At 43.5% G+C, this 25094-nt stretch overlaps 1 protein-coding gene across 1 annotated transcript in view; it reads left to right on the forward strand.

Moving 5' to 3' along the window:
• Positions 1–25094, forward strand: part of Polr3b (RNA polymerase III subunit B) — a 102884-nt gene that overhangs the window by 50342 nt on the left and 27448 nt on the right. The window contains exons 14-22 of the mRNA XM_021174599.3: positions 67–267; positions 1281–1443; positions 3584–3737; positions 6388–6462; positions 7008–7106; positions 11452–11579; positions 19611–19820; positions 21925–22083; positions 23324–23441. Coding sequence (XP_021030258.1) covers positions 67–267; positions 1281–1443; positions 3584–3737; positions 6388–6462; positions 7008–7106; positions 11452–11579; positions 19611–19820; positions 21925–22083; positions 23324–23441 — 1307 coding nt within the window. The remainder of the gene's footprint in view (positions 1–66; positions 268–1280; positions 1444–3583; positions 3738–6387; positions 6463–7007; positions 7107–11451; positions 11580–19610; positions 19821–21924; positions 22084–23323; positions 23442–25094) is intronic.

Genomic DNA, 25094 nt, shown 5'->3' on the forward strand with positions numbered 1-25094 from the left:
ATTTGCTGTGAGAAACTTCTCAGTTTATAGAAAGGTGGGTCGCCTCATGTATTCCTCTCTCTACAGGGAAATTGGTCTCTGAAGAGATTTAAGATGGACCGACAGGGTGTGACCCAGGTGCTGTCTCGCTTGTCATATATATCTGCACTTGGCATGATGACAAGAATCTCTTCCCAGTTTGAAAAGACAAGGAAAGTGAGTGGCCCTCGTTCTCTGCAGCCGTCTCAGTGGGGAATGCTCTGTCCCTCTGACACACCTGAAGGAGAGGTAAGGTACCATGAGTGCCTGTGTGATTAACTGCTTATTTGGGAGGAAGTACTGGTGCAGCTTGTCAAGGCTCCAGTACTGTTTGGAAGCCAACAGGCTTTGATTCCATGTCAGTGCTCTCAGCAAAGCAAAAGTTTCACTTTATTGGTTTTAATTCAAAACAGCAAGCACCCTTGATAGTCTTTAAGGGGCTCTCAAACTTCTCTCTGAAACCAGGCCTCCATTGTCTCCACTGATCTCAGCCTTCTTCCCTTCCAAGCCTCCACAGAACAGCAAAACTGAGCACTCAAATAGCTTTTCCACCCCAGAGTTCAAATGCTGCCACAATCCTCCAGAAAGCACCCAATCAGGCCTGGGAGAGCAGTACCTATTGACCTGGTACCAATGTCTATCTGCATTAGGGTTTCTGTTACTGTGTTAAATGCCGTGACTATAAGCAACTTGGGGAGAAAGGGGTTTATCTAGCTTACACTTTCAGGTCACACACTCCATCACTGAGGGAAGTCAGGGTAGGAACCTGAATTGAAACAGAAGCCATGGAGGAGTGCTGCTTACTGCCTTGCTCCCCCTGGCTTGCTCAGCCTGCTTTCTTATACATCCCAGGGTCAGCAGCCCATGGATGACACCAGCCACGATGGACTGGGCTGTCCCACATCAATCACTAATTAAGAAATGTACTACAGACCTACCGACAGCCCAGTGTTACGGAGGCGCTTTTTTTTCAATTGTGGCTCTCACTCAGATAACTCTAGCTTGTGTTGATAATGAACAAGCCAGGACAATGTCCTTTCTTGTTATTTGAGGATAAATTCCTCAGGTTAAAGAATATACACATTTTAAAGATGAGGTAGTTTGTTTGAGGTGTGTGTGTGTGTGTATGTTTGAATTTCAAATGTCCCTTTCAAGACTGTACTCTTATGTTACCAACAACAAAGTGGTGAGCATTTTCAGATGCGAGCTGTACTCATGCACTACTGTTTATTCTTAGAAGTGCCTGTCTGTTTTTTTGTTAGGCCTGTGGTTTGGTTAAGAACTTGGCCCTCATGACACATATAACAACTGACATGGAAGATGGACCCATTATTAAGTTAGCTGGGAACTTGGGAGTAGAAGATGTGAATTTATTATGTGGAGAAGAGCTCTCTTACCCAAATGTGTTTCTTGTCTTTCTGAATGGTAGGTATGCTACAGAGATGTGTTCATCCTAAGCCAGTATTTCTCAACCTGTGGGCCACAGCCCCTTGTGGGTAGGGGTTGTTGAATGACATTTTCACAGGGGTCACATATCAGACATCCTGTATATCAGATAGTCACATTACAGTTTATAACAGTAGCAAAATTACAGTTATGAAGTAGCAATGAAAATAATTTTATAGTTGGGAGTCCCCATAACATGAGGGTCTGTATTAAAGGGTTGCAGCATTAGTAAGGCTGACTACAGTCCAAAGCTAGGTTTTGGAAATAGAGAGACAATATATTATTGTTTTTATTTGAAGCATAAAGATATTTTAATTCTGGCCCTAGGTAGACCTTGATTTATTTTTTATTTGTTTTTATTGAAAAATAAATATTTTTCATGCAAAATATTCTGGTTATGCGTTCCCCTTCCTTGTTTCCTCCTAGGTCCCCCTACCTCCTTGCCTTATAATTCTGTGACTTCTTTTTCTAGCTCTTTAGAAAACAAAATAGGCAAAACAAAATGAAACAAAAACCCAAACTAGAATAAGACAAAAACAAAGAAGGAACAGAAGAAGCAGTATACAGTTGGGCGCACGCGCGCGCCGAGACACACACACACACACTATCAAAACCTGTAAAAGCAAAAGACTAGTATGGTAAGAAAGAAAAAAAAAAAAAAACAAACAAAGCATTATGAGACCAAAAAATGCTTCAAAAATACCACTGAGTTCTTTTTATCTTGGCCATCTACTGCTAAGCATGGAGCTACCCTTAAAGTGGTTAGTATACCCAGTGAGACTCCACTGAAGAAAGTAATTTTTCTTTATGGGTGGTCGTCAGTTGCAGATCGCTTCCACAGGTCCAAGGCAGGTGGGGGGGTCCCAGGGTGGGGAGGGAGTGTAGACACAAGGTCACATCCCTAACCAGGAAGCTATCTCCAGCAGCCCTTGGTTTAAAGGAGGAAAAGTGACAACAGAAACAGTTGGTCTTTTGATTGTGGTACCCAAGGTTTCAGTAGGTTTCATTGCTGGGATGGGACATCATGAGCATGGCAACTCTTATCAAGGAAAACATTATATTGGGGCTGGCTCACAGTTTTAGAGGTTCAGTCCATTATCATTGCAGGAAGCTTGGCAGTGTACAAGCAGACATGATGCTGTAGGAACCAAGAGTTCTGTATCTTGATCTGAAGACAGCCAGAAGAAAACTGTGTTCTGCAGGCAGCCAGCAGGAGCCTCTGCCACACTGGCCAGACTTGAGCATATATAAAATTAAGATCTCAAAGCTCCACCTCACAGTGACACACTTCCTCCAACACAACCACACCTCCAAATAGTGCCACTTTCCATGGGCCAGACATATTCTCACCACCACACCAAGACTCTGAGGACACGGAACACTGCTGAGGTCCATCTGCTGCTTTCCATCTATTTGCAGCTGCTAAAATATCCATAGTAAGATAAGCTCTGTGTAGTATCTTAGTGGCTGGTTAAATATGCACACAGTTCTGCAGAAATGATCAGATTGACTCACTTCATACTATCTAGCCTTTGAGTCACTTCAGCAGCTGTGGCAAAGGAGATATTCTACTGCTTTGGTTCATGTCTGTTTCTTCCTTCATGTGTACTCTGCTCTCTTCAAAGCTCCCAGAGGCTGGTGGCAAAGTGCCTACTCTTCTTTTAACTTGGTAGCTCTGTCCTGTCTGATGTGCTCTGGCCATCCCTTTCCCCCCATTCAGAGAGTTCTAGCCCTTTATAATACAGGCTCTGGTGGAAGGGTCTGCCTCAGCAAGACAATCGGCTGCCCGCCCCCTCAGTGTTTCCCAGGGGGTTGATGGGGCTGGCTCTTAGTCTGCATGCCACCTGCCTGTGCCAGTGTGAAGCTCCTGTCCTCATCACCATGCTGACAGTTGAGACGGTCAGGGAGAGGAACACTTGAGAAATTCCTCAGTCAGTGCCCAGTGTGATAGCCACAGGCTTTAAAGCCCACAGAGTGTCTTTAAGCATACTCTTGTGCTGCTTCCTAGAGCCCGTGAATAAGTTCTGGTGTTAATAACTTTTAAATGACTATGCCCTGCTTCTCAGTGTTATTATTGGATGGATAATCGCCTGACTCACCTATCTCTTGTCTTTGTTAGGTAACATCCTGGGTGTTATTCGAGACCATAAAAAGCTTGTCAGCACATTCCGGCTCATGCGCAGAGCAGGCTATATCAATGAATTTGTTTCTATCTCCACCAACCTTACAGACCGGTGTGTGTATATTTCCTCTGATGGCGGGCGCTTGTGCAGGTGAGTTGCTGTAGAGACTGGAGACCCTTTATGTGCACTTTGGAAGAAATGGCCTTGCCTCTGGTTTTAAAGCTTGTTTTAGCCTCCTTTTTGTCCTGAAGATAAATTTAATTCAGTTATCCTACAACTTGGAGAATAATGGGCGGTTTGAAAAACAATGGGAGATATTTTCTGTTCTCAGAGAGTTCAGACTGCCAGGAGAGGCAGAAACCATGACGAGTGGCAGCCAGCTGTGCTGGCTCGAGTGGACTCGAGTTGCTGTCTTGTTTTACTGGGTGTGCTGCATGTGTAAGACCATCATCTGAGTTATCTTCATTCATGAGGACCTCGGTGGTCTATGAGGCTGAGCCAGATGAGAGAGCTAGAGCACGGTAGAATTGGGCTTTTCCTGGTGGTCCTTAAATGTCACTCCACTCCACCGATCGTGATCCACCTCCGTATTCTGCCCAGCTTTAAAGTCTTGGCATCCTGACCCCTCTTCTTCCTGCAGTCATTCCTCCCCCTCTTCCATAAGATTCCACGTGCTCTGCCTAATGTTTGGCTGTGGGTCTTTGCATCTATTTCCATCAGCTGCTGGATCCAAGAGCTTACCCCTAATACTATCTAGAGGGCCAGGAACCAGAGACCCAGGATAGAATCAAACAAGACCGGCAATTAAGAAGGAGAGTGTTGGGGGGTGGGGGGAGAAGTCAATGAAACCATCCCTATAGACAGAAGCCTAGGATAATCAGCCTTCTGCTAAATTCTTAATGCTTCTAGTCAAGTAAGTTTTTGCTTAACTCAGTCAGAGCTGGCTTCTCTTGTGATGTTGCTGAAAATAAGATACCCACATTTGAGTCCTCACTGGTCACTTAGTGACAGTGCAATTCTGGGTATTCCTAAGTTTCTGAGGTTTGATTTCCTCGGCTGTGAATTATAAGTGGTGATGTCTCCCTAGGTAGGACTCTGCTAAGAATAGCAAGTAGGCTGTGGCAAGTGCTTATGCAGAGCTGCTAACAAATAGCCCAGGCCAGGCATGGTGGCCTAAATCATAGTCAGGCAGAGGCAGGTAGTGGGTCTATGAATTCCTGGTCTCTGGTGAGATCTTGTCTTTAAGTAGAGGAAGGACATGGGGTGAGACAGCATGGCCTTCTGGGGCAGGAGAAGCACAGGCATGTTGTAAGCTATTCCTGTTCAGAACGGTTTCATTTTACTTTATCCATACAATAAAACATGCTCTTTTAAAAAGTAAGTTGTTTTTAGAGATAAATGTATAATAGCGACCAGAGAGCTGCTGGCATGGAATTTACTGCACAAGCCGCTTCTCTGGGTCCTGCTCTTGACTGGGAACCTTAACCTGCCGTAAGCTCCTGGCTACAGCAGCAGTGGTCTGAGCTCCTGGGGTAGGCCGGGAGTGGGTCTCTGTTTCCTCACCAAAAGCAGGACTTCGGGGTCCTGCTGCTGACTTCCTTGAAGAGCTCTCTCTGCTCCTGTCAGCAGCTCATGTCCCTTTTGTGAGTGGTTAGCTCCTCTTCTTGCCAGTTTCAAAGTGCTCATTAGTCTTCACATCGCTATTTGGGCTCCAGGATAGACACACAAGTGTCTGCTGGCTTCTCGCTCCCCTCTGTAAGAGCTGCTTATCCAAATAGCAACAGCCCTTGACATTTCCGTGCTGCATGCCATTCTTTTTGTGGCTAGTTTCTTGTGGTGGCAAAGCCCTCAGAGGCAAGTCACCGCTGACAGTTACAGGTTAATCTACCAGAGTGTTCCCTCCACCTCACCCCCATCAGTCATTACAAGTCACCAGTAAGGAAATGAAGCTGTGGTCTCTTCTCTATAAACATATAGCAAAGTGAAAGTCACCTGTTCGTCTATCTTGGTGATGTTAGTTATGTATGAAACCACCCCAGACACCTCGTTTCCACCGAACTCTCAAGTCAGATGCTGTTACTGTCCTCAGTGACAGGTCTCTGCCTGCCAACTCCATAGGGATTACAGTAGTTCTGTGAGTGGGATATGTTCCAGGGTCTCCAGTGGATGTCTAAAACCATAAACAGTACTCAGTCTTGAATGTACCATTGTTTTATTCAGAAAACTGAGACTGCTACTAAATGACTAGCAAGCAAGCATCCTGTCAGTACTGTGTAGTGTGGATCCCCTCTGATGTAGAATGGAGTAGCGTGGAACGGGATTTCACCACCCTGCCCAGACGCATACATGATCTCAAACATTTTAGACCACAGTTGGCCCCAAGGAACTAAAATCACCAAAGAACAAAACACCTGAAGTATGGGTTAAGGGAGACTGCTATAAACCACATATTCCCAGTAGGAAAGGAAGAGAGGCTTCTGGATAATCGTTGACACACTTTACAAAATACAGCATGAAAATGTTGTACCCTGTGGAAACTTTATTGGCTGTGATTTTTGTGTTGCTTTTTTATTTAAATGCAAATGATTCTTAGGATAATTGGAGGCAATTCTGTTAGTATATATATACTCACATGATCAGAGAGTGGTGGAGAGAAAAAGACCCTACATGTTCATACAGAAAAAACTACTGTATGTCGTCAAGCAACCAGAGCAGGCTGTGTGTCTCCCCTCTTGTTCCATGGTGGCAGGTAGAACTGGCTGACATCATTCTTCTATAAGTTACTCTTCTCCCTTTCTAGGCCTTACATAATTGTCAAGAAACAAAAGCCAGCTGTCACAAATAAGCACATGGAAGAGTTGGCTCAAGGCTACAGGTAAGTGACCAAAGGTAGGAATCATTCGTTTCTTTAAATATGTGCCTACATGCTTTAGTCAGCTGTAGCATTCTTTGGCGTGTACTGTTAGGAAAGTGCATTTTAATCTCTAGTCTATTCATTCCTCTCTACCAAGTTTACCAGCAGCCACTTATAAATCATTACCCATGCAGTGCCTGCATGTGATGAAGTGTTCACCAACCCCAGTCACGAGGATTACAGAGCCTTGGTGTAATTAGTGTCCACTAGATACTTCCACCAAGAAAAGCCCCTGTAGGCACACTGCTAATGTGGGCACTGATTCCTCTTACCAGTTTCTGAAGTCAGTATTTTTACAAGTGGGACCCAGGTTGGCAAAATTCACCCTTTAGTGCTTTTATCTTAGCAGCTTGTGAGCCATGAACAGCGTGTTCAGACATTTCAGTGTATTGATGCTCTCTAGGAGAGAATGGTATTTGGGAATAAGTGAAAACCAGGGTCCTCCATTGTTCTAACAGTGCTGCAATCAAGTTGCCTTTCTGTCTCTTTTACCAATATTTTCTTAGGAATTTTGAAGATTTCTTACATGAAAGTCTAGTTGAATACTTAGATGTGAATGAAGAAAATGACTGTAACATTGCGCTCTACGAACATACAATTAATAAGTAAGTAAGATTGGCAACCACAATTAAAGTCCATTTGTCCGTGGACTTTAGTGCTGTCTATTTCACTGTCTACTTCAGACCTTCAGGGGTTGGGAGGGGAGGTGCTCCTGTGAGGATGCTGTTCTGTAAGGAAGCACCCTGTCATTTGTCCCAGTGGAGTGCCCCAAATCACTAGCAAATAATCTCTAGATGTAATTATCCTCTAACCCTGTGATGCTCAGTGTATACATTTAAAAGGGACTCTCCTCTCTGATTTTGCTACCCAACTACTGTAAACAATGAGCTGATGATGCATAAAATGTGTTTGTCTCTTCGAGATAGGAGTTTGTCAGTGAATATCTGAAATCTCATTGTTAGAGGAGGAATTCCACATATAGTGTGGCGTAAAAATATCTCTGCGCCGCATATGTGCAGTGTGAACTCAGGATGCCAATGTGTCCATGATATTTTTTCTACCACAGTGGCACATTAGAAGCATCTGTGTTCTGTTTGGAAGACGTTAGAGGACATCAGCACAGCTTGCTCTGTGACACAAGTCATTAATGTACCACTTGCCCAAAACTGGAACTTTTGCAGTTATATTTTTAAAGGGGAATTTAATAGTCATACTTAATAACTATTTATATCTTCAGTCTTGAGCAAATAATTTTTTTATTTCTGCTACTAGATGAAATATATATTTGTGTTATAATATTTGTATATATTTGTATTATAATTTAATAATATTTTTCAGTCAGAATTTTTACCCCTTCGGATGGTGAGCTTTTCAAACTACTTTTATATTCCACATTTCAGAAGCTATTTTACAGTGGATGTTTTTAAGGATAGGGTCTCATTATGTAGCCCTTACTGGTGTAGAACTTAGTGTGTAGCCCAGGCTGGCCGCATACTCACAGAGCTTGTGTGTGTGTGTGTCTGCCAAGCACGGAGGTTAAAGGTGAGTGCCATGTCCAGCCTGTAGTTCACTTGGAAATGACAGCTGTGTCCTTTGTGTTTCTGTAGCTCCGATTACTCTTACTTGCCTGGAGATGTACCCAGGGCTGAGTTTGCTCACCACCCCCATCTTCCACTCAGTCCAGGCTGCTGCCATTGCCCGCCCCCTGGCAGCCATCCATGGCTCTCAGAAGCCCTTACACACATCACTGGGCTCCTAACGTTTGCTTACACTTGATTCTCCTTCACCCTCTGCATTCACCTTCCCTAACCTGGAACACTGAATGGCTCCTGTTTCTCCTTCTGACCTGTGCTATCACTTTGTTGGGAGTCTCTGAATAACTGCTTTAAAACAAATACCCATATTCCGCCCCCACAACTTTATTGCTAGTGCTTACTGCCGTAGAATAAAAATCTAGGTTTTACTGACTTATTTGCATACTGTGTATCTTCCTTCAGTAGGGCATTATAAAGCAGAGGTTTTCCCAGTCACCAAGATACTGTATTGATCAAATTCATTTTATTTTATTTTAAAATATGATAATTAAAATATGATAATTCTATTCTCTTATTCATAGTCAGCATGTGCTTTTAAATGTAGATCTCCATAGATTTAAAAAGTAAACTTAAACTGGGGATTGAACCCAGTTGGGAACCCAGTATTTGCCTATCATACACAAAGTACCCCCAGAAGCCCCCAGCACCAAATAGAACCAGGTATAATGTCAGGAGTGGTGGCCCCAGCTTTTAATCCTGCACTAAGGAGGTAGAGGCAAGCTAATCTCTGAATTCAAGGTGAGCCTATCAACATAGTGAGTTCTAGGACAGCCAGAGCTACAAAGTGAAATCCTGTCTTAATAAAATATAATACACTCGGGAGGCAGAGGCAGGCAGATTTCTGAGTTAGAGGCCAGCCTGGTCTACAAAATGAGTTTCAGCATAGTGACTTTCACCCTGTCCTGTGCTCTAAGGCCCTGCTTAGCGAAGAGCGTGAGCCTGCATCCTTTTCCATCCTTCCAGACTCCACAGGCCACAGTACCGATGCTAGCTGTTTATGTTGAGCTTTCTAAGTAGACACACAGGTACATGCACAGTCATTCAGGAACACAGGAACTTGTTTACACGTTTAATTGACTGTCCTTTGAACACCTTGTTGCTAGTGTGGGCACACTATTTGCCTATATACATAGTTTATTTAACCTGTTCCCTGCTAGAATGTATATGAGTTCCTGTTCAGGATAAATATACAGTGGTTGTGATTCTAAAGGAAATTATTTTTCTTTTTCATAAAACTAAAATTTAGTATTAAATTTAGCTATTCACTATTTATGAACAAATATTTATTTAGTCTTTTAAAAAGTTACTTTTTTGTGATGAAGGAAAAGCATTGGTTATGTTTCACCTGGCTCTCATGCATGCTAGTTACGCTGGTCACTGAACCACACCCCCTAGCCAAACTCTGTGTTGTATTCTAGTGTAGAAAATGCGGCTTCGCTGGGCGTGGTGGCGCACGCCTTTAAACCCAGCACTCGGGAGGCAGAGGCAGGCGGATTTCTGAGTTCGAGGCCAGCCTGGAATACAAAGTGAGTTCCAGGACAACCAGGGATACACAGAGAAACCTTGTCTCGAAAAACCAAAAAAAAAAAAAAGAAAAGAAAATGCGGCTTCAAGCTATGCTTCTTAAAAAAAATTAAACTTTTAAAAATAAAGAAAAAAGAAATACCTATACTGGGGCGTCTTAAAACAAACAAACAAACCTGCCTAGACCTTTCCCAGCCTGCTGGTACATGCACAGTTCTGCTGGCTCCCATGGAAAGCACTGCTGTTCCAGCTTATAGAGATGGGAACAACCCCATACACCCCTCTACCCCACCCCATTCCCACCCCGAGTCCCCCACCCCTCATCTCCCCATTCAGCATAGCTTACTGTGTGTTAGAGAAGTAGATGAGGGAGTAGACCTTTCATCAGGTGCGTTACAGCTAACTCCCACAGTGGGGAGAGACCTGCTTTCTTAGAGATCCCCTCTACCCTCAGGCACTGTGAACCTTTGAAATACCTAAGGCTCTTTTTCATGGACCTTTGCGGTAGGAACTCAGGATCACTGCATAGCATGTATACTGAAGGAGATCTGGGCTACTTTGGCTCTTTCCCAAAACCATCTGAGCTACTTTATACTTTGGCTCCAACCTGAATTTTCTGCAGAAATGCATCATGAAGTAACCAAGGTTCTGACAACCACTAGTCAGCTGTCTCTGACAAGCCTGTCCCATAGGAATACACTGCCAGGCACTGATGCATAGGAGTCTCGAGTAGCCGCAGTCAATGAGTAATTAATTATTATTTGGGGAGGGGATACTCAAGATTGAATCTAGGGCATCACACATGCTAGGCAGGTTCTTTACCACCTAGGTATAGCCTCAGCCCTTCATTTACATATTATTATTATGCCACTGTGTCCAAAATACTGTATTATCATGTAATGAATATTTTTAAATGAAATATTTTACATTTTTCCCATCCATTGTAAATCTTTTAAATCTTATATATACTTAGTAGCTAAATTGCGTTAGAAATATTAAATCTGATAAACTTTTACAGTTGAATAGGTAGATTCACAAATTTAAGTTGTCTGAAATATAATGACAGTTTAGAATTTAAAAAGCTGAGTTATGGGCTGGTGAGATGGCTCATTGGGTAAGAGCACCTGAATGCTCTTCCGAAGGTCCGGAGTTCAAATCCCAGCAACCACATGGTGGCTCACAACCATCCGTAATGAGATCTGACTCCCTCTTCTGGAGTGTCTGAAGACAGCTACAGTGTACTTATAAATAAATAAATCTTTAAAAAAAAAAAAAAGCTGAGTTATTTAAATTTAAACTTGAGTTTTAAATTTTAAATTTTAAATCCCTTAAAATTGGGTAAAATCTAAAGCTCATCTCCTCAGAAGCCTGCTGTTTGAACTCCTCCGAGGCCGTGGTCAGCTAGTGACCGTGGTGCTGCCTGCAGAGGGTTGTACCTACTCATTTTCAGAGAGCTCTGTTCCTTTCCCCACACGTGATACAGACTTCTCCCTGTCAAAGGGAAGGCAGCTGCTTGCCTGTGTGGAAGTTACTGGTACCACACTTCTGTGTGTGTTGTCACTGGTAGCATATGTGGTGATAATGCTCTGTTTTTATATAAACACTCCTATACTGTTTCCCTTCTTTATTTCCATCACTGATGAGAATTTTTTTCACATAACAGTTCAAACTCTCTCACGATTTATTTCAACATGTTTTTCTTGAACCAGTTTCGCTAGCATCAAAGCTTATTATAAATCCCATGGGGACCTAGGAAATAGTATTTTTATATACTCAGACACTGACTTAGCGCTTGCTATCTGAACTGCTGAAATCGTCATTAACTTTCCAGAGACACCACCCACTTGGAGATTGAACCCTTCACTCTGCTTGGTGTTTGTGCCGGCCTGATCCCATACCCTCATCACAACCAGTCTCCAAGAAACACCTACCAGTGTGCTATGGGCAAGCAAGCCATGGGTAAGAGTGCCTTGTTAAACCTGCTTCTAAGCTGCATGGAGAAAGCCTTCAATCTTTATTCCCACTGCTGTGTGTTTGGGCAATACAGATGCTTGTGACACCTGGGAGTTGCTAAGCTCAAAGAACGCTGCAGACTCACAGATCTCAACTAGCTTCCTTAGCCAACAAAGTTGCACGTAATAAATTTCCCATAATTGTAAGAGTGACTGCAAACATCAAATCCCTGAAAAGTGTGAGTTAACCAGGAGAGACGGGCATATGAAAGAGCAGAACAAGGGAAGGCAAAGGAGGAGATGGTTACAGTAGTGAGGAGACTGGCTGAGTGTCATATGCACCTAGGTTGTCTGCACAACTGTCATGAACCTGTGTACCTAAGGTGTCCGCCTGTGTGACAGTCCTGAACCTGTCCTGTTCTTGCAGGTGCTCTTGAGTCTCCTAAAACTAGTTTCCAAACCCATTTCTTTCCCCCTCTGGTTTATCCTACATCATATATCTGAGCATCATACATCCACTGAGCAAGACCTGGCAGTCAGATGTCGGGGAAAGAGCCTTAAAACAGACAGGGTCAGACAGAGCTTTCTGCTTACAGGGTATCAGTGCGGTGGAGAGTCTGCCAAATTACACCAGTAGCTGGGATCTGGGAATTAAGGGAGAGAGTGTTGGTGTAGGTGGAACTGCACCAAGTCTCAAAAGGGAAGCAGCTTTCAAAGAGGAAACAGGAGCTAGCATCTCACAGGACTCTCGATGCTTGGTGTGCCCTTTGGCTGACTATGGAGAGACAGAAAACATTTTATCCTGCCACCCTTTACCTGAGTGGTGTAAGGCCTGGACAGTTGGGAGTAATTCCCAGTGGGAAAGCTGAACAGTGGCTCATCAGTTTGGCTTGCTATTCATCCTCGGCAGTGTGGGCTGGGGTCCTGCCTGTGCTCCTGACTTGCTAACAAGTTGAAATATACAGTACTGCACCCTATGTGCCATGAAAGGGCTATCACTTCTTTTGGGTTTACCAAACCATTTTGTTTGATGATGTGAATCCCCACTGAAACAATGCACCTTTTGTGTGCATCCTTCGGCAGCATTAACAAGGCCAATCACTGTATGACTAATGCCACTCATTTTGTTTGAAAATACAAACCGAAGCACTGGCCATCCTCAGCGTGTGAAACTGCTTTAAAAATAAACGATAGAGTTAAAGGAAGAAAAAAATATTTTTATCACAACCCTTCCCACCCCCCAAAAATAAAAACCCAACCTTTATTTTATGGCCCCACACGTCTGAAGCCGGTTGGGTTAGCTACCACACACAGTTAAGCAGGATCAGTGTGCACAGAAAGCCAATTCAGTGTCTGTAGAGTTCTTTTGTAGTCTTCTGTGTGAAGGTTTTTTTCCTCGTTTTGTTGTGAGTGTCATTTGCAATTCATTGTCTGTGTTTTCTGAGGTTGGTGTATTCAGCTGCTCTGACCCTGGGTCCTGCACATTTAGCTCCTTGGATACAATCCTCTGACGTTACTGCTGACGCTTGCAAGACAAAAGCCACTGAATATCTTAAGTCATTAAAAAAAAAAAAGCCTTTGTTACTGTTTGTTATTATAAAGCACACCTGACTAGGAAGGAAATCGTAGAGAAGTCATTTAAAGTTGGCACATGGTGTGGGCGCACTTCCCTTTGGACACTAAAATAGCTGCAGGAGTACCGTGTAAGATCTGTGTGAAAGACAGGAAAAAGGCCAGGGAGAGAGCCAGAGCAGAGACCCAGGTCTGAGGCAAGCCCCGCCCTTGGAGCAGGACTGCACTGGATCCTTTGAGCTCCCTGAGTCCTGACAGCGGGGAACTAAAGGCACTTTAAAGAGGATACATTGCTGAGACCCCTAATCTCAGTCTGTGTGGATTTTCCAGTCATGGTTTACTTGTTGTTTGTCTGTTAGTCTGTGCAGAAAGTGAAGGAAGCGGTAAATATTCCAGCCAACCTGGAAGAGGTGCTGTGTCTAACCTCTTTCCCCTTTGATACCAACCTCTTCCTTGTCTCCCTCAGAGCGAAACAGCTCTTTTTCTGTTGCCACAAAGAGCTTCACTAAGACCAGTGTGGACCACAGGAACTCAAAGCCTCGCCTCACACATCAGACAGCTAATCCAGCAAGCTGCCTGCAAAGGTGCTTCTTAAATCACAGACACTTTATGAATATAGTTATGAATAAAGTTCAAGTCCCCCTCAGCACCTCTCACTTCTGCATGTGCTGTAGATGTGGTGATATGGCTCAGAATAGTAAGTCAGATAGACAGTCGTCTCCAGGCCCTGAGCACCGGCTGTGTGCTGGGGCTGCAGTGTGAGCTGGCAAGGCTGAGCTCAGAGGCTCCCTCCATCCTGTCTGTTTTACTAGCTGGCCATCCTCTAGAAGAACACTTTCTCTTCTTTAAAGGATCACTCAGTTGCTATCAGCAAGTTAATGAATATGCATCACGGACCTCCTCCAGCCCTTCCCCCTTCAGCTCCAAATTGCTGAGATTTGAAAAAGAAAACATCTTAGGAGCTGGGACAGCTTCTGTCTTTGTCTTCACAGAGTCTGTTTCTAAGTGGACCATTTTCTTCCTGTGTTTAAACTGGAGTAGGATGTCCTGGAATTGAGATGTTTAAAGCACATAGTGTTCAAGAATTCCCATAAAGTTTTGTTAAGTCCAGGCCTCTACCCCACTGTTTTGCAGATCTATTATTTATTTGTTTAGGAATTTTTAAAAATGGGGGGGGAAAGACTTAGCCAATTCTTGATGAGAATTGTTTTTAATCTATTGATGTTTGTTTGTTTGTTTGTTTGTTTTAATTACTGTAGCTGTTGTAGGTGTGTCCGTGTGGTAGTTCCTGAGATTGAAATACTTCAGTCTTATCTGAGGTCTCCCTGAGCTCAAAGCCCGCTTTGCTAGTCACTCAGGTGGATGAAGTTGCTATGCATGCAGCTGCTGCGGCTGTGCTGCAGTCAGTGCTTTAGTCTGTGGGCTACAGCCTGAGTAGCTTAGCTGTACTGCATGGTGACACCTGCCTGCCTGCCTGCCAGTGCCACTTCCTGAGTATCCGCAGAGAAAGGAGTGTTGCTGGGCATTAGCTCCCAGGGCTTCATTTCCTGCTATACATGCTCTACTGCTGACCTGTTCCCCCACCTCCCAAGTTTTACATGCATGCATGTGTTTCTTTAAGCATGATAGCAATCCTGTAAGCCTTGTGCTTTTCTTTCTGACGAGAAAGCTGAGTGGTTGAGTAGCTTAAACATCGTATCTCCTATGGAATCTCTTGTAAGACTTATTGAAGTTCCTCTCTACTAAGAACTCCCTTCCTGAACTTGTGGGGACTGTGATCAGGCTAGCTTCTCTGCTTCCTTATAGATGATAAACTCACTGAAGACGGAACTGTCTTTAGTGTTGTGTCCTTGTACCTAGTGGTATGATAAATACTTAGCAACTGTTTCTGAAGAAATGAAGAACTGGATGGATGGGGGAATGAGTGAGTGTCTCTCTAGTCTAGAGCTGAGTTAGGTGGCACAGGTCTTTAATTCCAGCTCTTGGGAGGAAGAGTCAGATGGATCTCTGGGAGTTCTAGGCTAGCCAGGGTTATATAGTGACATTTTGACTCAAAACCAATAAACAAAATCCAGCATCAACCTCTGGCCTCCATACACACACATATACATGTATAACTACACACAGTATGCACATGTGTGTGCACACACACACACAAGGAGTAAGAGAATTTTACACTAAAGAAGAGTAAGCTGAAGAAATAATACAACCTGAATCTGATTTATTATAAAACTACAACAATAAAGAAAATGTGATATTGATTCAAAGGCGAACATATGAGTGAATGGAACAGAATTAACAATTGAGAAAAACATGTATGCCTTTATAGGCAGTTGATTCTCTCTTTCTCTGCCCCACCCCCTTCCCCCTGGTGTCTTTGTTGAGACAGGGTCTAAGTATGTAGGCTGGCTGGCCTCAAACTCATGGAGATCTGCCTGCCTCTCCCTCCCAGGCATCAGATCAAAGGTATGTGCCACCCCCCTCAACCCCCCTTCTTCTGTCTTTGGTCTGAGTTTCTTTACAATCACTATTCCCCTTCTTGAAACACTAAATTATCTTCATAACTAATGTTTGGCTTTCTAAAGAATTTTTAAAAATATGTATGTGATGTGAAAGGAAGGAGTGTGTGCACATGAGTGCTGGTGCCCTCAGAAGTAGAGGGGTCAGAGCCCTTGGGGCTATAGTAATTGGTAGTTGTGAACTGCCTGGTGTAGGTCCTCACAACTGAATTCATGTCTTCTGAAAGAACAGCAAGGTTTTTTTTAATGATTTTTTTATTAAATATATGTAAGTACACTGTAGCTGACTTCAGACACCCCAGAAGAGGGCATCAGATCTCATTACGCATGGTTGTGAGCCACCATGTGGTTGCTGGGATTTGAACTCAGGACCTTCGGAAGAGCAGTCAGTACTTTTACCCACTGAGTCATCTCTCCAGCCCATAGCAAGAGCTCTTAACTGCTAAGCCATCTTTCTATCTGGCAAATGATCTTTAATGAAACTGATATGAGTCAACTAAACATTTTAGTTTGTATATCTATGTGTAAGAAAATGAATGTCGATTCCTACCTGATACCATAAAAAAATTAACACAAAATGAGTTATAGTCCTAAACATAAGAGCTAAAAGGTTTACTAACATACAATACAAAGGGTATTGTATGTTACAAAGGGTATAAGAAGAAAAAGGATATAAATTGAATTTCTCAAAATTAAATTTTTTTCTCATGAAAGACATCTGGGGGTAGGAAAATGCAGGCCACAGAGTGGGAGGAGTCTCCCCACACAGAGATACCAAATTTATATAAAGAAATCTGGTAATAAGACAACGCAGTTAGAAAGTGAGCAAAGAAGTCCAAAGGTGTGGCCCTCCACAGAGCGCACAGAGTGACACTGTGCGGTCAGACTGCGCAGCAGTGCAGGCATCTCATCAGTACAAAGTAAACCACCTGGGGTTATCCTCGCCCTAGAACAGTCAACTGAGAGGCTGGCATCCTGCATGTCAACACAAGTCTCAGGCATTGCCGCTGGAGACAGAGGAAGCTGTAGTCATTCCAGCCAGTTCTTCCGCAGTGTCTGCAAGCTAAGCAGAACATTACTGTCACTTTGTTGTCTTTGATAGTGACTGAGGTCGAGGGCAAAGAATGGAGGAAAAATTAAATGCTCTCAACTTCATTTTCCCATAAATACTACTTTATCACATGTTTAGAATATTTTCATCTCACCTTAAATTAAAGCACCTTTTCCCTATTTTATTTTACATTTTATACTTTGCTGTGCCCCTGATGACTTCAGAAAGTTATCAAGAAAGTGTGGCTTAGTAAGAAAAAGCATGTCCTGGTAGGAATCAAAGGAAATTACTAGAGATGATGGTTATAGCAAACAGGGCAGTGGCCACAGACCACAGCTCCTGGGTGCCTTTGTGTTAGCCGCATGTGTCGCTTCCCCCAGGGTCTTTTGTGGTGTGCTGTATGCATGCTGGGCAAGCACTGCCTTGAGCTGCAGCCCAGCCCTGCTTTAAGGAAACTAAAACAGCAGTAAGGACATTTGATTCTGATTGTATGCTTATGCAGGCAAGCCTTTTGATTTGATTTCTCTAGCTATTTAATAATCATTCATCAGTTTTAGAAAAAAATTATAGGGATTCGGTGTCAGTGTAAGATTTTGGGGTATAGAAATCTTAGTTTATATGTAGTGTTTTCATATACACATCTGTTGCGCTTCTAAAAGCAATGTGTACAAGTATAGTACACAAGGTTTTTTTGTTTTTGTTTAAAGGAAAGTTTCCAATGAGTCATAACCCTAGATATGCTAAATGATTTTGCTGTTCCTCCACTAAGTGGTCAGTAGTAATGCTTGAGGATTCTGCTCTGGCCTTGAGAGCCCAGTTTATAGCAGGCTCAGGTTCCACGGCCATTGTGGAGAGACAGCCACTTAGGTTTCCCTGTGGCATGATAATGCTTGTCTCAGTTTCAGAAGACCTGTCTTGGCAGCCTGCTGGGACAGTGCCTGTATCCCCAGCTCAAGCTGCGTCAACTACACAGTTGGAGCTGAAGTCACAACGTAAACTTTAAATGGTTTCATAGAGAGACATAAATGTCTTATCCATGAGCTGTTATGACCCCAGCAGCAGTCATAGGCTACAGCAGTGAGTGGCCACCATCAGGTATCCTGTCTGCTTTATTTGTTGTCACAGAAATGACACAAATTGTACTTCCTAGTGCAGTGCAGACTCAACAAAAGGTCCATGAGGTTCAACTTGACTATTGTTTCTCTGCTGACTTTTGGTAAGTTCTGTGAAGATTTAAGCACAGGTGCATACATGCTCTGGCAAGGAGCACGGTTTCTTCCCTTGAATTCACTTGACATTTCCTGAGCAACCGTAATGAGCTCCTCACTCTGCAGTGTGCCTTCTGCACGGCTCTTGTCGTTGCCTTTGGTGGTGATTGTCAAGAGTGGCAATTTTTTTCCCTGCTCAAGTAGTTGTTTTCAGCCCTGATTTGAGATTGCTATTGATTTTGGGGGGAAGGGGGAGGGCGGGCAGGAGAGGGCGGGCAGGAGAGGTGGTGCTGGGGATGAAACTCAGGTGAGCCAGTAGCACAAAGATGCAGAAGCTAGAGGAAACGAAAGAGAGAGTTTAGGTATCCATTCACAGGGCTGATAAGAATGTGTGTATGTCACCATAGAGGCCCATGTGTAAAACAAGCAGCCCCTCACCACAGTCATTCATGAGTGAAGAATGCTCAGAAGTGAAGGTGATTCAGTAGCCCCCATGAGATCTTACAGCAGGGTAGGTCTCCATCTCCTAGTTTAAAGTCTCTGTTTTACAGTCAGCTATGTGTCTGTGAGCCCAAAGGACGGAAAAACTCTTCTTCTGGAAGGCCATAAATTCCACTGTAGGGTTAAAGTTCAGATTTCACTTGTAGTTAACAATAGCCCAGTAACACACCCTTCTAAGGACTGTCAGGGGAGAAGGCTAAGGAGGAAAGAGCTCACCCTAGCCAGGCCGTGTCCCCCCTCCTCACCCTAGCCAGGCCATGTCCTCCATCCTCACCCTAGCCAGGCCATGTCCTCCATCCTCACCCTAGCCAGGCCATGTCCTCCATCCTCACCCTAGCCAGGCCATGTCCTCCATCCTCACCCTAGCCAGGCCATGTCCTCCCTCCTCACCCTAGCCAGGCCATGTCCTCCATCCTCACCCTAGCCAGGCCATGTCCTCCCTCCTCACCCTAGCCAGGCAGTGTCCTCCCTCCTCACCCTAGCCAGGCAGTGTCCTCCCTCCTCACCCTAGCCAGGCAGTGTCCTCCCTCCTCACCCTAGCCAGGCTGCATTTTCACTTCCTTAGGAGAGGGCCCCTAGCCTTTTCCCAAGTGTTCCCAGTGTTTGACAGGTGATGGTCTTTGGGGGGTTTTGTTGGTTGGTTGGTTGGTTGGTGCTTCATAAATAACAAATTAGCAAGCCCGTGCTTCTCTGCCTTTAGTTGAGATCTTCTTTCCTGATCCATCCTCACTTTCTCTGACATTTAAATCTTTTGTTGTCATTAGTTCTTGCTGTGTGAGCTCTTGCATGTGAAAACTCAGTGTTGCTCAAGTCATCCTAACAGAGCCCAGTGCAGGCTTGTGGAGTTAACTTGTGAAATTAACCAGTAACAACTAAAATTATGCAAATAGGATCGATTGCCCCTATTAAGTCCAAAAAAGTTGAAATTGTTTAGATTGTTATTACTCTGATTATATATGTTTTCTGGGATTTCAAATATTAGTAACTTTTTTCAGTAATATTTGAAATCCCAGAAAAAAATATAATCAAAGTAATAAAGATGCTTTAGAAATCAATAGCTATCATATATTATTTTGAAATGTTTAACCTGAGGTTCTCCTCATTTCAGTTAAGTATTTAAACTCACTGCTACCTGATTATTCTACAGGATATAATGGTTGTTTTTGTGTTCTCCAATATCAATAAAGGTACCATTGGCTACAATCAGCGGAACAGAATTGATACACTTATGTATCTACTAGCATATCCACAAAAGCCCATGGTTAAAACAAAAACAATCGAGTTGATCGATTTTGAGAAGTTGCCGGCTGGCCAGAACGCAACTGTTGCCGTGATGAGCTACAGCGGCTATGACATTGAGGACGCGCTGGTTTTGAACAAGGCCTCTCTGGACAGAGGTAAGTGAATTCTTAAACACCAGAAGAACTTTTTTGCAGAATTAGATATAGTAAGTGATGATTATAAATATTACTTGGGGTCAGAATGCAGTGCAGGTTCAAAACAATTGAATTTTATACACAAACTGGAGCTGTTGTATATTTTTATTTAAATTGAGAACTTCGTGTATGAGTACTGTATTTACATCATTGCCACCCATCTTCCTCCCTCCTTCCTCGCCCTATCCAGAGTCTTAAATGTTGCTTGTGTGTACGTGTGTTTAGGACTGACCAATTGAGATTGACTACTTAGCAGGGAGTCTGGCTGTAAGAAAACTGATTTTCCCTCTTGGCAGCCATTGGTTGCCTAGAGCTCTTAATCTAGGCGTAGAGACTTGTGCGTTTCCGCCCACCTTGGCATATCAGCTAGTGTTGTCATTGTGCAGCTCTTGTGTAGGCGGCCATTTCCTTGAGGTCTCCTGGGTGCAGTTCACTGCCATGTCTAGAAAACTGTAAGACCTGCTACACTTTTGTGTTGGTTTTGTTTGCTTGCTTTGTTCTTAATGACTGACATTGAAACAATGTATTAAATGTTTAACTTCAGGATCTTTATTTCTTTTATTTTCCTAGTAACTTGAACATTTCTCATAGAGAATATAACTGAGGGGCCTTTTTTTCCCCACCAGGAATTAAATAGTATGTGAAAGGTTCATTTTTTGTGTGTGGGGCTAGGGGGTGGGGGTTGGTGGGGTAGGGTGGGGTGTCTTTTTAATAAATCTGGTAATACATGCAACAATAAACATGTGTTGAGAGGGCAGGTGGAAAGGGCTGTTACTATACAGCTTAAGTGCACAGCCTATGATCCATTTGTTAGCCACATGTCAAAAGCCAGAGATGTACAGAGACACAAACCTTATCTTGTGGTTTTTGTGCTTTTTTTATGCTTCCCTCTTTTAATGTTCTCCTTCCGCAGGTCAGCACTGCATGACCTAGCCAGCACCACCTGGTCTGCAGGCTGACTTCTCTATTCAGGCTCTAGCTCCTTCCCTCTCTGGCATACCCACGATGCCTCCCCTTCCCTCTCCCTAGTTGCTAGGCAGCCATAATAGTACTCCTAGACATGTGTCACTGGCATTAATGTTGGCTGCACTGAATTTATGCCCCTTTTTTTTCCAAGTGACAACAGCCATGCTTTGAAACTAGATATTTTCCTTTCTGATTAACTGGTAACGTTGATGGTGGAAATCTGAAGACTTTGTGATGTCTATCAGAAATACAATTTAATGATCAGAGTTTACCCTCTGTTAGCTTTTAAGCTCCCACCTATAAATAAAATGACCATTTACACTTAGAAAAAGCCATGGGATGATTTCGTGCCATTTGGACTCCCATACACTGCAGCGCGTTGTTAATGGCTGTTGGATCACAGTTTCAGATCATGTAATATTAGCAGAGCAGCTGGCCCTCCGAGCTGAGTTTCCCTCGGCTGCACAGGCCACTGGGAGCTGTGATGATAAGCAGCGCCTGAGACTTGCAGATGACCCCATCTTACATTTTGTTCATGCTACAGTCACTCTCACTTTTAAAGGGAGGAGGCTTGCTTGCTTGCTTAGCTCTAACCATAAATGCCAGAATCAAAGAAAGGAAGACCTTTCAGGGAGGCTTGACAGAAACTACAACACAGAGAGTTTGTGTGCTGAGCAGCCTGGCCTGAGACTTGGTGGGGTTGGTCTGTTTTCAGGTGTGCTACTAACTTCCTGAGTGACGCTGTTTAATTCTCTGGCCCTCACGCAGAATGCCCAGAGGTGGTTTCTAAGGCCCTTTGCCGTTGTGGTATTTTGTGGCTTTGTGTTACTGTCCTCCAGCATGACCTGTGGTGTGCTAGAGCATGGCTATGGGAATCAGTGTTACATAGACAGTTGGCAGAGGAGCACGAGCCATGCTCATTATTACTTGGGTTTTGCCAGTAACGTTGGTCTTACCAATGGTAAAGTAGTCTGAAGTTTGTGTTTTCATTTTGTTTCTGGAAATGTGTGGAGAAGTGGCTTATTGAGTACCACAAATCCATGTCTTTTCTTAGTTTCATATTACCAGGGATTCTGACCCATTTGGGATTTCATTTCAGGTTTTGGGCGTTGTCTTGTGTATAAAAATGCTAAGTGCACCTTGAAACGATACACCAATCAGACCTTTGATAAGGTGATGGGTCCCATGTTGGATGCTGCTACCAGAAAACCCATCTGGCGACATGAAATTTTAGATGCAGATGGCATTTGTTCTCCAGGTAAAAACCCTTAAAAAATAATGGATTTCAGTGTATAGTTTTTTAAATTGTGAGAGGTATTTAACAGTATTTCTGAATTTTTGATAGACAGGGCAGAAAGTAATCTGTACTATAATACCCTCATCTAGATTCAGCCAGTGTGGTCATTTTCACTGAATTTTCTTCCTGTGTTTTTCTATGCATTAAGTGTGTTTTCCCATAGCAAAAATGCATCCTAGGCATAACCTTAAATTACACAAAAGCCACACTTGAAACCATGTTTTGAATACGGTCTTGACTCTGCATCTATGCTGGTTATTTCTAAATTCACACATTTTGCCTATGGTCTGACTTTGGACTTACTTTTCCCTAAAGGGAAGGACTTCATTATGATTACAAACGTGTAATGAGTTTGTAATGATACAGCCCTTGCCTTTGGTCCTACAGGCTAGTGTAGAAGGCAGACATTACATCAGATCACACACAAGTATGTCAGGTTACATCCAGAGTAAGGGATCAGAGAGAGAACCATGAGGTCATTGTGTGGCAAGAGGATTTGCCCTGGTGAAGAAGATCTGCACTGTTAGGAAATGCACTGATGTCTGCAGATGGGTAAGCGGCGTCTGCTAAAGAATCAGAAAACCACAGTGGAAACCTGTATGAGTGACAGAAGTTTGGTAGCTGAGGCGGTCTGAAAGGAAAACTGCATATTAGGGCTCTGCAGAACACAGGGACCAGCTGAAAATTCTGCTGTCAGACCAATCATCTTCTGTACAACCCAGCCCTAGTTGAGCTCTGCATGGACGGTGCTCAGGGAACATGAGTCTGCCAAGCCACACAGTGTGGGGCTCCTTCACTCTGTCTGCCTTTGTTTCTTTGGACATTTTTGTGAAGCTTTAACACAGATCACCATGGCTTTGGAAATAGGCAGGAGAATGCTTATTTAAGTAGCTGTTCCTTAAACTGAAATAGTAGCAAAACCAGAGATTTGAGTTTTTCCTTTCCAAGGTAAGCTGGTGGTGGTTTGGTACTGGTTGAGATGTCTACAAACAAGTAGTGCTCCTAACCTACTCTGATACCCTAAGAGATAGATACGTGAACTCCATTGACTGGGGTGATGTCTGCCTTGCTGTGTGGTCTCCAGTTCTAGTTCATTGGGTTGGGGTTTCACTTGGCATGTAGTCCTCAGTCCGTTTCTGATTCATCACATGAGAAAGGTCAGGGGATGGCGATATGTTTAATGCTCTTCTCTTTTCTGTAGGTGAGAAAGTGGAAAACAAACAGGTGCTTGTAAACAAGTCCATGCCCACAGTGACTCAGATTCCTTTGGAAGGGAGCAACGTGCCACAGCAACCACAGTATAAAGATGTGCCTATCACGTGCGTAGTGATAAGACATAGAGATGCTTGAGAAAAGAATGAGTGGGGAATTATATGTTATATATAATTATGTGATAGTTATACCATTTTGAGTTCTATGATATGCTTAGATAAAATGTATCATATAGTTATACAGTTTTTATACGCCAAAGAACTGGAAAGAGCAACTTTGGGTACCTTTTCTTACATGAAAACAGTGTGGAATCCTATAGATGGTATAACCTGCTGAGAGGAGTGGCCCAAACGCACAGGAGTTCTGTGTAGAAGAACAGCAAGTCACTGGGTATAAAAGGCCCAGGTTTGGAGGATCAGTGTAGCTTGCTACTGCTAACACATGGGAGGATTTGGAATTCATTCTACAGAGAGGGACACAGCCAGATTTGTGTTATAGAAAAAATACAGCCGCACGCCTTTAATCCCAGCACTCGGGAGGCAGAGGCAGGCGGATTTCTGAGTTCGAGGCCAGCCTGGTCTACAAAGTGAGTTCCAGGACAGCCAGAGCTACACAGAGAAACCCTGTCTCGAAAAACCAAAAAAAAAAAAAAAAAAAAAAAAGAAAAAATACAGCACCAACTACATCACAACATCACCAGTGTACTAGGATGGAGCTGTGTTTAGTTAGTTGTTGCCTCACCTGGGTAAAGTAGCTAATCCCTTGTTTTCTCTGCATGATGAAAGAATCAAATTTATTCATCTCTAAATTTCTTCTCAGTTCTAAAATGTAATGGCATATGAAACGTATTGAGGTGAGCCAGTAGAAGTCACCCAGGATGATATAGAACCATCTAGGGAAAATGGCTATTCTGCCTAGGCTAAGGAGAGCAGTGGGAAGGGGGTAGCATAGAACAACGAAGACTCTCACACAAGAGAACTGCATTTGCTGCCATCATGATAACCACCTACTGTGCTGCTCAGTCTCTGGGTATCTTGTGTGTGAGAGCTTCATCAGCCCTCTCATCCCATGAGCTGTGTTCTCTTAGAAGGTCATTAGACTCTAATGATGTAGGAACAGAAGCAAGGAAAACATGGGTGCCATCCGGAGCTCACCTGGATGTACTTGGCAGAGTTGGGACATGAATGCACAGTTTGTCATCAGAACCCTTCTTGAGGGCCATACTAAATGCAGTGGTGTGAGAGAGAGAGCCATGAACTTGTTTGTATGTAGGGTAAGAGAGCGGGCAGCTCACTTGGGAACAAGTCCCATCAACAGAACTCCTGTGCGGTTTACGTGTGCGGGATGCTGTCTCCTCTCTCACCTGATGGAGGCAGGTGCTCAGGACCCATCTTGCTTTCTGCTGGCAAGTTCCTTTCTTTCTTCAAGAAACTTCACTCTGCCATTTGTCTCGTCTTTCTATACATCCACCTGTTTCAAAATCACTTCCTTTTCCTCAATAGAAGATGTGCTCAGATATGTTTGTCATCTTAGAAGAAAAGTGGATTCTGGGTTCATTCCTAGCTAGTTCCCCTTTTGTTTCTCTCTTTTGGGGGTCTCCCCTGTTCCTGCCTTTCCACCTCTCTCCCAAATTCTCATCTCTCCATCCCACTGAAAGAGCTACAGTGCAGGTGACCAACTGCAGCCTGTGCTCTTTCCAGTTGAGGAGTGTTGTATTATGTTGTTTTGCTGCTCAGGGTGTATGTTAGTTACAGAGGACA

Source organism: Mus caroli, unplaced genomic scaffold, assembly GCF_978045245.1.
Source record: "Mus caroli unplaced genomic scaffold, Mus_caroli_1 scaffold_9, whole genome shotgun sequence".
NCBI classification, from domain to species: domain Eukaryota; kingdom Metazoa; phylum Chordata; class Mammalia; order Rodentia; family Muridae; genus Mus; species Mus caroli.